Here is a 13711-nt window from a genome sequence, read left to right as displayed (position 1 = left end):
TGGCTTTCAGCTGCAGGCTGCCTGCCAGCTGCTCTGAGAGGCAGCAAAGCTCTGGAGGCTTTCAGCAGCTCAGGCATTGTGGCACTGGCAGCCAAGCAGTGGGTGCAGACCCTGGAGCCCCCCTGAGCAAAGCACCCACTCTGACTTGACTCCCTGCCTCCAAGAAAGACTGTGAGGAGGAAGTAAACAAGTGGGAAAGTGAAGCAGAGTTGCAATAGTTCCACCCTTTCTGTGGCAAAATTCATTCTTGTCCCCTCCCAGTGACACTCTGTTTTGCTTTTTTTTTATCTTTTAAGGGAAAGAAAAAAAAATTAAAATTAAAAAAAATCAACCTTTTTATGTTCTTCTGGGCAATAAATCCCAACGTGCCTCTTGAACTACAATGAAACTCATTATAGGAGCATATTGTGATGCTTAACTGGTCTCTAAAATTGCATGTACCGGATGACTAAAGGGCACTGGGCTGAAAATGGGTTGAACAGGACACTGAGCCTGAAGCACTTGGCCAGCTGACATAGAGGGACAGAACCACATCCTACCAGTGCAGAAAGACTCTCCTTTACAAGTGGCATTTATGGCTTCCTGGCATTTCTTCTGTGCACTTTCAAACTGGCAGCCTTTACAGCAAGGACTGTTCCGGTCACTGTGGAAAGATCAAAACAAAAGAAATAAATATTAACCAATTTCTTAAAAAATAAGTACAAGTGTAACAAAGCCAGAGAAAAAAGATGTTTAGGAAATAAAAAGCTGCATCTTGGAGACTGCCTCATTGATTCAACCCTTGTCCTCTCTGCCACCTCCCACAGCCACCTTTCTACATACACACTCACTCTTCATGTATACTGAAGATCAAATCACATAGAAAATACAATATATTGAGAGAAACAGAGAGATCCAAGGCTCTTGGATCATCCTCTTGTAATCTGTTGTGCAACTTTGGACAAGATCTTTCACCCTTTCCTTCCCCAAACATTTCTCCCCCTTCTTTTTGTCCTGAAGGTTTCCTACTTTGTATTCTGCATTGTCTTCACTTTCATTGTTCTCATCTAACATAAGAAGGCCCTTAATAAAAAACACTCATTAAAATTGATGGATTTTCTTGCTAAACAACAGGAATTGCACAAGCTCTCTAATGTTACATGGTGTAAAGCTGAACTATGAAAACAAAAAAAGATTGGACACTGCATTTGCAACAAGGCCATGAACACCCAAAAAGCAACAACAGAAGGAGGAGTCATTTAGTGCAGCCACTCTGTTGTCTGCTCAAACACATTTTGCAGCAGTCTGGAATTACCAGTACATACCAGTGTAAAAAGCCACCTTCCAACACAAACAAAATTTTTATTTGCACAGAAAGCGTGCATGGGAAATTTTTAATGCTTTTTGATTTCCTAAGTTTGCTTAATAACAATGACAACACAATAATAATTTTCAAGCCTGTGGCTCTTGACACCTCTCATGGAAACAGAATGCTATAAAAATTAATGTATGCACACAGAAGCCTTTCATGAAATGTTTCACTGCTGTGAGCTCACACATCCAGCCCTGAAGCCAGGAAAGAGGCCTGTGACACTGCAGGTGGCTTTAGGAGTTTTCAGCCCAGCCCAGCGTTCTGTCCTGTGTAAAGAGAAGCTCATTTCCCCTTACCTGCACTTGGCACCATCTTTCAGTTTACAGTCTGCAGAGCAGCAGGGATCAGCCAGCTGGTATAAGAGGCCAGGATCACATTCCTCCCCTTCATCCACCCTGGAGTTCCCACACACTTTGTTGTTGCGCTCTTTGAAGCACTCCTGGGCCTTGATCTCTATGGTCCTATGGATGGATTTTTTGCTGCAGCTTGAGAACATCTAGAGAGTCACAGGGGAAAAAAGCAGCACTAAGTGTACCTTTCTCTCAACAAGTGGCATCTAAGACAGCCTCCCTGTGCCTCTGAGCTCTGGCATCCCAAAAAGCAGTTATTCCCTCAGTCTGATACCTTGGAAAAAATTAACATGGGAAAGTAAGAGTCGGGTCAGTACCAGACACTGCTACACACTGCAGGGACTCCCCCCCACGGTCTGGCTCAGACAACTGCGGCTCTCCCACGGCTGCAGCAGCCCCAGGAGGGGATGTGAAGCTGCAGCAAGAGGGGCTGGGCACAGCCCAGGTCAGGCCAGGCTGCAGCCAAGCACTCCTGCCAGTCTGGGCTCTCATCTGCAGAACAGGCCCAGAGCCAACTCCACACTGCCAGGGCAGGCTCCACCATGGCTGTGGGGCCTGGCAGCCCCTCTCCAGCAGCAGCTCTGCATCACCCCAATGCTCTGGGGTACTGAAGGTCTGGGGTTTGACTCTTGCAGGGACTTGCTTGTAGCAGCATACGGCCACAGCTAATTACAAACAACTAATTAAAATGCACCTTGACATGCTATGAACTCCAGTGAAACCCAGATTCCAAAGATGAGTTTATCTCGCAGAGAACCCAACTGCATGCAAATGTTTTCTTATGGCTACTCCATTACATTCTGGTGGTTTCAGACTACAGGAATCATTAACTAAATAGATTTGCCATGCAAAGGGTCACTAACCACAGCAGAAACTTCTGTGTTGATGCAAAACTGAACAACCATACCTTGTTGTTTTCATGATCCCCACTGACAGCAATAGGATACATGACATATTTCCCACCCTGGTCTTCAGTGGGGGCACATTCTGGCAGACTGTCAGGATCATGCTCTGCTCCAAAGTTATGTCCAAGTTCATGTGTTGTAACCAGGTCAGCCTCCTTTTTTGAACACATCGTTTTGAAAAAAACAATGTTGGAAAAAATTAGTCTCAGCAGCAAAGGACAGAAGATCCCAGCTATTTCTAGGCCACCAGCAATACTAAGATACACCAAGATGGTGGGGAATTTCCTATGAACATTTTTCTGGTTTTAGAAGTGGAGAAATGAAGGTAAATGAAATTGTGGTCCTTTCCAAAGTCAAGTTCAAGCACTAAATTTGAACATTAAATCACTGTTAAAGGCAAAATGCTGTGCTACAATACCAATTCAAACTTGTTTTCAAGGCAATGCAGATGCTTAAATATGAAAATTTGCTTCTATGTAGCTGGAAGGCATAAAAAGGTAAAACAAAACCCAATCCAAACAAACACCAGCTACTACGATTAGCCAATCTCTTGTTTAACGTACCTTGCCATTAGAATTATTTCTTCTAAGTGGACAATGATATTAAGTGCTGAATAAACTCCCCTACTGCACGATTTCTAGGAAAGACACCTACAGTTGTGGCCCAACAGGGATGGATTTCCAACATCATTTATGCAAGACACGCCTGCCACTGCCGAGGATCCCACACTGGCTCTGCTCACTGCGCACCTCCCACGGCGCCTGCCCCTGCAGATGGTGTCAAGCTCACGAGGTGACAACCACAAATTAAACTTGCCCAGAAATAAAGATAAGCACAAGGAGGCCGGGCAGTTCTGGAGAGGAACTGTGCAGCTGCTGTGTGCAGGGCTAATGTGGGAGCCAGAGACAGGAGAGCTGCCCAGGCATCCCTCCTGTGCTTCACTGGGTTTCATTTGGAGAAGAGTTTTAAGAAGGTTGTTTTGGTTTTTTTAAACTGAAGTGGATACCATACAGCACTTTCCCTGTGAAACCAATGTGAGCCATCGTCCCAAGCCTGCCACTGAGAAAACTCAACTGCTTTTGTAATCCAAGGCAGAGCTCCAGTCTGGAGATTGAACAAATGCAAATAGCATGGCAACAGCTATTGCTAGAGCTCTCTGTCAACACCCCTCTATCACAAAGCTTTACTGTCTTTTTCCCCTATCTTCTTGACAGTTTCTGTGCCAAGTTTTAGCCCACGCATCAATTATAAATTCCCATTATAATCACACTACAGAAAAGCCCAGCTCAGAAGCTGGCAGAAGGCAGCCATAGTGTAATATGCCCAATTTCAAAGATTTAATAGAGGCTGACAGGCACTGCTCTGGTGACTTCACAAGTGAGACAAAACTCATATTCAGGCCTTTGTGTATTTACTATCTCATAAAGTATTGAAAGAAATCCAGAAAGCATCAACTTACATTAAGCTTAGTATTAGCACTAATCAGCCCTATATTACTGTTCTCTGCTCTAGCTACTCAGGACACACAAAAGTCAGGTGGAGAAATTTCATTAAAAGGCTTAAACTAAACCTCCTACTTTGCCTGCTTATTCTGTTTGAGAATTTGTTTTGTTAGAGTTTTGTTATTTGTTATTATAAGTTATAATAAGTTATTATAAGTTTTGTTATTCTGTTTGGGGATTTTTTGCTACAACAAAAAACACTTAAATTCATCTTTAGACATCAAAACCCCATTTATATCTAGGAAACTACAGCTCCTATGAGACACTAGCTGTTTCCTCATTCCTGTTTCACAGTGAATTTAATTTTCAGTTCCATTCAGTCCTGATTTCCCTTGTCAGCCACAACAAAAAAGATGATTTTTCTTTTATGATCTATATCCTTGTCCCCAGAGATCTGACTCAAAGGGAAGTCAGCAGCTCTTTTCTGAGAGCACAGAACCTTGTCACAACCCCATGGCATGCATCACCAGCACACATGTATGAGGAGAATACTCTTCTACCTTTGTGAGGATGGTCTTCCCATAGTTCTTGGTGCTGGTCAAGCCACTGTTCAGATAGATATCCTTCTTTGCAATTTGACTGTAATAAGCTAAAAGAGTAAGAAATAAACAAATTAAAACTGAGAACATTTTTCTTGTGTTTCAGGGTACTTTTGGGAAGAGAGGTAAAGTTGTCTGGGGAAATGAACAGCTTTACAGCTTTACTGTTCTCACAGGCTCACTAGTAAGACTCTGCCTCTTGCCAGTTTTTGGAGCTGGGGAACTCTCAAGTACAGCTTCAGCAGCTCATGTATTGCAGTAAAAGCAAAACCAGCAGAAATTTCCAAGACAACAGCATCTGCCATCCCAGAACTGCTGCAGGATGCCCCCACACAAAGCAGCCCTTAGAACAGGGTTTTTCTATACAGCCTGTTCACACCACTCAGCTTAGTGACTTTGATTAGTGACTTGTATCCTTCCCACTTTTTCCAGCTCCAGCCAAAAAATATGGTCATCCCTTCTATGTAAAAAAACAATTACTAGAGTCTATGCAAACACAACATTCTCCATAAAAGTTGGAGAAAAGAATTAAACATGAATAACAAAAACTAGCTTCCAACCCACAACTGGGACAGAAGAAAAGGAAGCCTTGCCTTTAGGACAAATGCCACCATGGCTGTTAGGTCTGGGAGAGCCCACGTAAGCCAGTCCAAGCGTTCCCATGTCAAAATCTTGGTAGGTGAAGAGATGAGCAAGGCACACATGAGCTGCTTTCTCTGCAATATCAAAGCTAAATTGCTTAAAAAAAACAAAAAATCAAATCCCTGTTAGCTTACAGTGCTTCTTAGAAGTCTACAGATAATAACATTTATTTAATGTGCCGGACAAGTACCTCCTAGATCTGGTTAAGTCAGAAAACAGCAGCTGTTTAGCCATCCTACAGAGCTGCAGGAAATTGAACTAATGCCCAAGCAGACTGTACACGTTCATTTACATAACTTGTCTATTCATTTTCCCTTTTCACAAGGAGCACAAAGCCAAGTACAATAACTTGATGAAGGTCACAAGGCAGCCAGTCTCAGGGCCAGACATATCAGGACTGCCTTTCTGACTCAGACCACATTAATAACACTAATTGATGTCTGCTCTGTAATTATGCAAGGGAGCCCTTTACTACAGGCTGCAGGGCACAGCAGCTGGTTTGACTTTGTGTGACATCTCCCCGTCACGCAGAGGGAGCCGAGGACCTGCACCCAGTACTACAGAGCAGCCAGATGAATGAGCAATTCTCTGTTCAGGGGCACCATTTTTCAAGGGCTCCAACCTACCTCTAGCAGCATTTTCACATCCCAGGCATCTTTCTTATCATCTGGGTAACTTCTCGCCATATTATAATGCTTTTCTCCAGGTTTTACAGCATTTGGCTCATTGTGGATGATAATCTGCATGTCAAAAAGGGCAACAACAATGAAGAGGAATTTTGGTGAATTTTATAGCTACAGAAAAGGTTTCGATGTAATTTTAAATGTCTCAATAGATCTGTAAGGAGAAAAATTCAGATTCAGCACGATTCTAACATTAACTTTCCAGCCTCTGCTAGTTAAATACACCAACTAAATCCTAAGCAACTACATTGTAAGTAACCCTTTTACAGGACTACATCAGAAGTTTTCACTGTAAAATTCTGCTTTGAGATGCATTTTACTTTTAGAAAAACCCCAAACAAGTACAACCAGTATAAATAACCACAAATCATTTCAGAGTTCTAGCTAACCAAAATGCATGTTAAAGGATTGTTGCTTTCCAAGCAATTTAGAATTAGTTATGTTCTGTCCCCTCCCCCTGCCCAAGTAATGCTCCTTCTTTATGCCTGCAGATCTTTTCCCAGCAAAGGGGCAGCTGGCTTGTACCATTAATCTCCATGCCCCACATCACAGCTCTTGCAGTGCACTGAGCTGATGGAGTCCTCCTGTTTTTAATGCTGCTTTCCAGATTTCTGTGCATTATCTTCGAGACACCATCATGGAAACTGAAATCACTACATTCCCTGTGTCCATATACAAGCCTCTACACTTGCATGATGTCTGAGGGAGTCATTAAAGCTCTTCAGGCAACACTGTGTGTTTTCACCTGTGTTTGAGGCCCATTCAGGCTTTGTAAGCCAAAACACTAGCAACAGTAATATGAAATAAATGCATGAGTATGTCTGAATGAAACAAAATTTGCTTATATTCAGGTAAAAAATGCACTTTTGAATTAGGAGTAAATATGGAAAGATTCTTCCTGAAAATTTGTGTCTCAAACACTGCAAGGAACTGAAAATGGGCATCGTGTCAGATCATTAACGCTGGCAAGATGCTATTTCAGAGTGCTCCTGGCTGGAGTTAATAATGTAGGATTTTATTATTTTAGCTCCAACCCAGACAAAATAATCAGAACCACTGCTGTTTACATGATGAGCCTCAGCTTGGAAGGCTGTGCAGAGCGCAGTGAATACCTGCTCTATCTGTATGCCGTACCCATTGAAGGCTCCATCGTCCCAGGACGTGTTTCGGTAGATGTCATCTACTCTGTCTATCAGCTCAATCTGTGTGCAAGACAAAAACAGATTACTCAGGTGAGCTTTCATGGAGCAGAAGACATTCAGAGACACTGCAACACACTTACCTAGGAACAGTCATTGAATTAAAACTGAACCTTGTGTAAGGTAACAAGACAAACTCCCTGGAAGCAAATACTGTTGGTTTTGGATCAGTATTATCCAATACATTTGAAAATTTTCCATCATAAGAAAGCAGCACAAACTTTTCCATTTATCACTTTTGTTTGTGTAGTGGAAGAGCAATAATATTAAGAACAAGACATTTTGGGAAACACTTTGTTCAAACACTAATTTTCCAGATTTCTTTGAGGGGAAGGGCAGAGAAGGGAGCTTTTTTTACTGCTTTGTTTTAGCATGGTGCTTAACTAGTTTAAGTGACCCCCCAGGCTTGCTTCCCTCACCCAGCCAAAAACCTATTCTTTTCCTCATTATGGTTCAAGCACAAGGTTCCAGAAAGTCTCTTGTCAGTGCTCACAATCAATACCTCCCTTTTCAAGCTGTTCTCTAATAAAAACACCTTCTACTAAATATAAACCACCAAGCTTGCTGAGAAGGAGAAGTGACATTCAGAACCACTCAATAATAGTTTATGCTTTAGTTTTCCAATCACTGTGTTGTTAACAGTGCCCATCTACCCAGGAAACACACCAGGGGTCAGCCTCAGCACATGTCAGATGCTGAGATAAGAGCACCTCTGCCAACAAACCAAATGAGGCCCCTCACCTGGAGAATGTAAAAGCATTTCTGGGGATAGAAAGGTCAAGAAGGCAGCAAAAGTGGAACAGAGTGATTAGCATTTCAAAGAGTAAAGCTCAGAAAGAGACTTTTGACAAACAACAGGCCTCCAAACCTGTTTTCATTTGTTTTGTCTCCAGTCCCCAAATCCCCATACTCTTCTGCTGGAAGGTGTGGGCAGGCCTTGTTCTAGTCCACAAAAGCCCTGTCAGACAGACAACCCCAGTGCTTCCCCTGGGTCACTCAGTAATTGGTGCACACCATGGAGCCCTGCTGCCCTGGGGATGGCTGAACACCTGCCCTCCGATGGGAAGCAGTGAATGAATCCCCTTGTTTTGCTTTGGTGCTGTGAACAGCTTTTGCTATTAACTCTTTCTATCTCAACCTACAAGTTATCTCTCCTTTACCCTTCTGATTCTCTCTCCATTCCATCTGGGAGGAGAGTGCAAGTGGCTGCCTGAGGCTGAGCTCCCTGCTGGGGTTAATCTGCAACACCAATGTACAACCAAACAAGCTGTTTACTGGGCCTGCTTCTAATTTATTGTTCTGGACAGAGAAGCCTGGAAGAATTTGGAAAAGAAGATCTATATGAGTTGCTTTAACCTCTCATTAAACATGCTAGAACTTTAAAGATGCTCAGATCATTTGCAGTGGATTTCAAAAACTAGGAGATTCTAGAGCTTTGACTGAGAAAACAGAAGTTCCTGGACAGAAAATGGCCCAGAAAATAGTCAACAGTATATGAAAATAGTCAACAGTATATGAAAGGAAGGAATTTGGTTTTAAGTGAAATTTGAAGACTACTGAACTAGGTTAGCTTCATTGTATAATATTTTTGAAGCATGATTTAGCACTTTCCCAGGTAAAAGCTGTGTGTACAAAAGTCGTATAGACTGTATGTTGTTTTAACTACTGCATCAGCAGTATGCTGTACCTTGTTTTAACTTCCTGCATCTATTCCAGCCAATTTTAACAGGGTACATTTACTTACCAAATAATTTATCGTGGTGCTCTCTTCCCCACGGCCCATGTACTTGAAGAAACGATGGTCTGCCACTACCAGCATCTTGCAGGTGTTTTTGGAGTTCTCTGGAGTGGCTCTTTTCTTCCGATGGGTGCCTTCTAAAATAAATATTTCAAATAAACACTCAATACTACTACCACTGCCGAGTCTACTGTCCTTATCTAAGATCTGAATGTGAGTGTGGGTGGGCTTCTAAGGAGGAGAATGAAGATGTTTAGTTTTAGTTTGGGGCTTTTTTTTTTAATAGCTATTTCTAAATTTTGTCTTCCTAACAGTCCTCAAATTTACTGTAAGGAAAAGAATCCATAGCAGTGAAACTGAGGTATTAATCAGATTTACATGTAGAGCTTTTATGGTCATCACCACAGCCTTAACACCTCTTCTCCTCCTGTTCTAGTCATTACCCCAACTTTTGCTGACACAGCAAAGGACAGAGGAAAGAGGGACCAAAAACTCTCAAAACCCCATCATAGTTCAAGGTGGATTCATCAGGAGGCCAAACAGGTCCTGCTGCACAGTGCACAGAAGGACAAAGTTGTTTTAAGAGGCATGAGGAGTGCTGCCTCCCCGCTCCATCCCCACAGTGAACTGAAAGAGCTGATTTGCTTCAGAGATGCTGCTCTCCCAAGGTATGGACACTCACCTTCATTTTGTTTCCTGTCTTCCAGTCCTTTTGGCAACAGTTCATCTTCACTCAGTTTTAAATAACCACATACTTTGGGGGACTGCAACCTTGAGAAATCTTTGATATCTTCAGATCTGTAGACTAGCAGTCTTTCATCTTCCACATCATCTACAAATCTCCACAGTGGCTGACAGCACAAAAAGTTAGGAACACAGTGACCCCAAAGTCTAGGCAAGTAAAAAAACTTTATGTATGCACCATTGCATCTCCAGCTTTCTGTCTACACACACAAATGCACAAACACACTTCACCCACAGCAACAAATCTACTGATAAAATGAAAGACAACAGAAGTCACCTCTCTTATGCTACATGGGAATCCAAAAGTCTGAGAGCATCTTAACAAAGTAGTGGCAGCTACCTGATAAGGGCATAGGAGAGAATTTTTCTTCTCAGAATCTGGGCAAGCTGAAGAGGCTTCTCAGGTTCCTGTGCTCCCCTCTGTAACAGCACGGTGCCAGGAGGAGATCTTTAACTGCTAACAAAAGCACTGACCTGAGGCACAGGAGGAGGCAGTAGCAGAGAGCCTTTAAGCACACAGCAGAACGTGCACTCTTTGATGTTCAGGAGCTACCCAAGTCACTCACAAGCATGAAAATTTCTCCAAAACCAAAGAAGACCACAAAATCTCAAGGCAAGGCACCAATTCCCATAGCAGACGCATACAAGCCATCCTTTTACTTTACTGGCAAGTCCTATTATTATCTGAATGTTAAAGCTAAAGCAACGCCACCGAACATGACACGGACAGGGTCAGCTCTTTGGCCAAGGCCAAGCAGCACAGACTGCCTGCATCAACGCAGTGCACCTGGCTCTGGGTCTCCTCTGGCCCCTAGGCACGGCTCCTGCAACTTCAGCCAGCCATTATTTAGCCACTGTGCTTTTGCTTCACAGCAAAAAGTCCCAAAACGTGAAGGCTGTGCCACGTCAGCAGCACAAAGCTGAGGGTTTCACACACTAACACAAGGTGCTAAAGGCAACAGGGGCTCACACAAAGGCCCACAGCCTTTCCAAACTATACCCAACTCCCCTGAAAACAAAAGCAGGAAACGGCAGAGCAGCTTTGTCCACGGCAGAGCAGCTTTGTCCACGCTGCCTTTGGGGAACAGAGCCAGGCATGCTCCCTCAGTGAGTGCACACAGGAACCACCTCACCCAGGGCTGTCAGGGCCAAAGCTGGCCTGGGGCACCACCAGCGAGGCAGCTGGGCCAGCCAGGGCTGCACAGCACTGCTGCCCTCAGCTGCACACACAGGCAGCCACGACAGGGGCTCGGCTGCACGGACAGACACCCACAGCTGCCCCAGACCACTAACACAGAAATGCTTCACATCACAAGCAAACAGCTACTGTGTGCTGTCAATGGAAAACACAGGTACAGCGATTTGGGCACTTTGATCACATTTTTATACTTTAACATGACTGGATTTCTCAGGTTTGTCCATAATTCTGTGTATCTTTGGGTTTGGAGACAATTACAATATCCATATAACTCTCAGACATAATTACTGTTATTCAGCCATTCTCATATTGCTTGTGTCTGGGATTCTGCACTGAACATCTCATTATGACAGTCTCTAATTATGTATTTGTTGAATATGGGGGTTTTTAACCAAGAGTTCAAAATAACACAAGCAGTGAAAATGGTGAAAAACAAGGGAGTAGGGAAAAATAACCAGATTTTCAGAAAAAATACCAGATTTTCAATGAAGCTCTGAGAACGGGAAAACCAACAAGATGTAGCACAGCCAGTTTTAAAAAGCTTCACAGACATTGACTCTGTCTAGACTGCCACAGTTTGTTACAGGCCATGACCACCACTAATTTATAACATTATCCATTTCTGTTTCTGAAACCCCCACCTGTATAAAATATACCTTCTCCCTGATGTATCTAAAACATGCAACTGTCAGAGAATGTCACTCACTAATAAAAGTGACAACACTTGCAAGCCAAATCGGTTCCTTATTTCTCTCCCTCCTCACCCCAAAACAAACACGGCCACCAAGTCTAGTCTGAGCTACAGAAGTGTCAACACAACTAACTAGGAAGAGGAACACGCAGAGGAAAAGGTGATTGTGTGGATCCAGTTTTCCATAGCATACCTCAATATTGTATTCTTCTCCATCCGTATTGATTCGCACTGTAAAATCTTCATCCCCAATATGTGCCACAACCTTGGAATTATGCTCTCCTTTAACATAAGCATGGAAGAATTAAATTAATTCAGCTGTTTGCATGTGCTCCTGCACAAGACACTGCTTGCTGGGAGTATTTAATTGTTTCTAAACTTTGTGACAAATTACCTTTCTCAGCCTCTGTACTGTTCAATTTAAAGAACAAAAAGAAATTAACTAGCACTTCCCCCAAGTCTTAACTTCCCAATAGTCATAGTCAACTCAGATTTAACAGAAAATTTCACAGAAAGTGTTGAGATGACTCTGGGGATTAGTAATGGGGGACACAGTATTTCTGCCAACAAAAGCAGTCTATCTAAGTACTATCAGACAGCAATTCCACGGCGTCAGCCTGCATTCCAGTGGAAAAATCCTACCACATCACAAAGGCAACAAAGAAACCAAAACAGCTTAGCAGAAGCATTAGCACTGCATGAAAGTGAAGCATGGGATCTTTCTTTACAGAAAAGTAACCTAAAAAGAACTATCTTTAAGTCTTTCAATTGAACATTCTGGGCATCACTGCATCACCTCCACCTCAGCTTTGTGTTCTGGGGCAAGGAACATTCAAGTCTTCATTCCAGAGGGAATTAAAGCTACCAACAGCGTTTAAAAAAAAATCATAATTTGCAAGCTGCTGCTAAAGTAAATTATACCTTTGTGTCCTGCCAAACTAAACACAAGAGTCCTATCTTAGGAGCTTGATGCAACAAACCCTACCACCCACTAAACCTAAAAAAATCCCCAAACACACCACAAAAACAAAACCAGAAAACCCAAGGGGATGAGAATTATGTTTATTTCTTCATCCTAACCATATCTGATGAAAATGAGGGAAATACACCATTTACTCTGCCCAAGAGCCTTGAGCAAAGCTGTGGTTTCTCAGCACTGACCCACAGTCTACTTCATACTAACCAACAACATGTCCGGTGAAAAAGTTCTGCCACTGAACATGATACTCCTTCTCCTTGCCTTCACCATCCACAATTAATGCTTGAAATCTTTCTGAAAAGTGTTCAGCAGTTGCAGTTAAGTATAATTTAAAGTGCCTGTAAAAGAATTTACTTACATTTATTTTTAAGCAAAGTATACACAGAACAGATACATTCAATCTCCATTTTACTGAGGGTCCAAAAGAAGTTTAAAAGCATTAATTCTGACAACTAGGCTACAAAAACATATATGGTGTAATTCATAACTGTAAATATTTTAGAGTCACAGATGTTTAATGAAAAAAAAACCAACCAAAATCCAAAACAGAGTTTGCTTATGATGTACCTTCTCCATCTGCAGTTAAGCAAAGCCCGTTACTATTAACTATTAAAAAAATCAGACCAAGAAATTTCTTCATCTATTTGAAATTAAATTATCTTGAAGTTCTTACTTTCTGACATAATACAGGCAGAAGACCATGAACAGAAATCTGAACTCCCTACATTTTTTACAATATATTGTCACAAAACCTAAAAACTTGCCCACAAAGTAAGCTGATAACCTTTTCTGTAAGAAGCCTCATGGGCTATTGGTTTATGTGGGCTTTGGGTCAAAGATTTTTGGCATGCTCCTCTGCAATTATTCTGTAATTGTCATTGGCCACCTCACCCAAAAGCTAGAGTGCATGAGGCAGTGCAAAACAAGGACAATCAGACATCTGATCCCATTAACCTCTCATAATTGCCCCTCCAAACTCAAAAAAATGCCCTTTCAAACATTCAGAGATTCAAAAATTATGCACAACTTGCATGACAGTTGAAGATGACACAGTGGAAGGCACATGAATACACAGAGGACAAAAGATGTCAGACAAACAAAAATCAATCTATATTTGTTAATACAAAGTGTTATTCTCACCCTGCCCCCATTTCAGATTCACAATTTCAGCACTCAAATACCTGCAAGGC

The 13711-nt window shown here is 42.3% G+C and overlaps 1 protein-coding gene across 1 annotated transcript in view; it reads right to left on the bottom strand.

The window, feature by feature from the left end:
- The window catches only part of ADAM17 (ADAM metallopeptidase domain 17), a 34741-nt gene that overhangs the window by 7816 nt on the left and 13214 nt on the right, over positions 1 to 13711 (bottom strand). The window contains exons 3-13 of the mRNA XM_063425103.1: positions 12726 to 12859; positions 11736 to 11824; positions 9592 to 9760; positions 8916 to 9046; positions 7085 to 7174; positions 5916 to 6029; positions 5241 to 5385; positions 4609 to 4697; positions 2609 to 2761; positions 1648 to 1847; positions 540 to 643 (exon numbers count right to left, since the gene is read on the bottom strand). Of these exons, the coding sequence (XP_063281173.1) occupies positions 540 to 643; positions 1648 to 1847; positions 2609 to 2761; positions 4609 to 4697; positions 5241 to 5385; positions 5916 to 6029; positions 7085 to 7174; positions 8916 to 9046; positions 9592 to 9760; positions 11736 to 11824; positions 12726 to 12859 (1418 nt within the window). The remainder of the gene's footprint in view (positions 1 to 539; positions 644 to 1647; positions 1848 to 2608; positions 2762 to 4608; positions 4698 to 5240; positions 5386 to 5915; positions 6030 to 7084; positions 7175 to 8915; positions 9047 to 9591; positions 9761 to 11735; positions 11825 to 12725; positions 12860 to 13711) is intronic.

Source organism: Prinia subflava, chromosome 2 (genome assembly GCF_021018805.1).
Source record: "Prinia subflava isolate CZ2003 ecotype Zambia chromosome 2, Cam_Psub_1.2, whole genome shotgun sequence".
In the NCBI taxonomy this organism is placed as follows: domain Eukaryota; kingdom Metazoa; phylum Chordata; class Aves; order Passeriformes; family Cisticolidae; genus Prinia; species Prinia subflava.
This window is presented reverse-complemented; position numbering and strand designations above follow the sequence as displayed.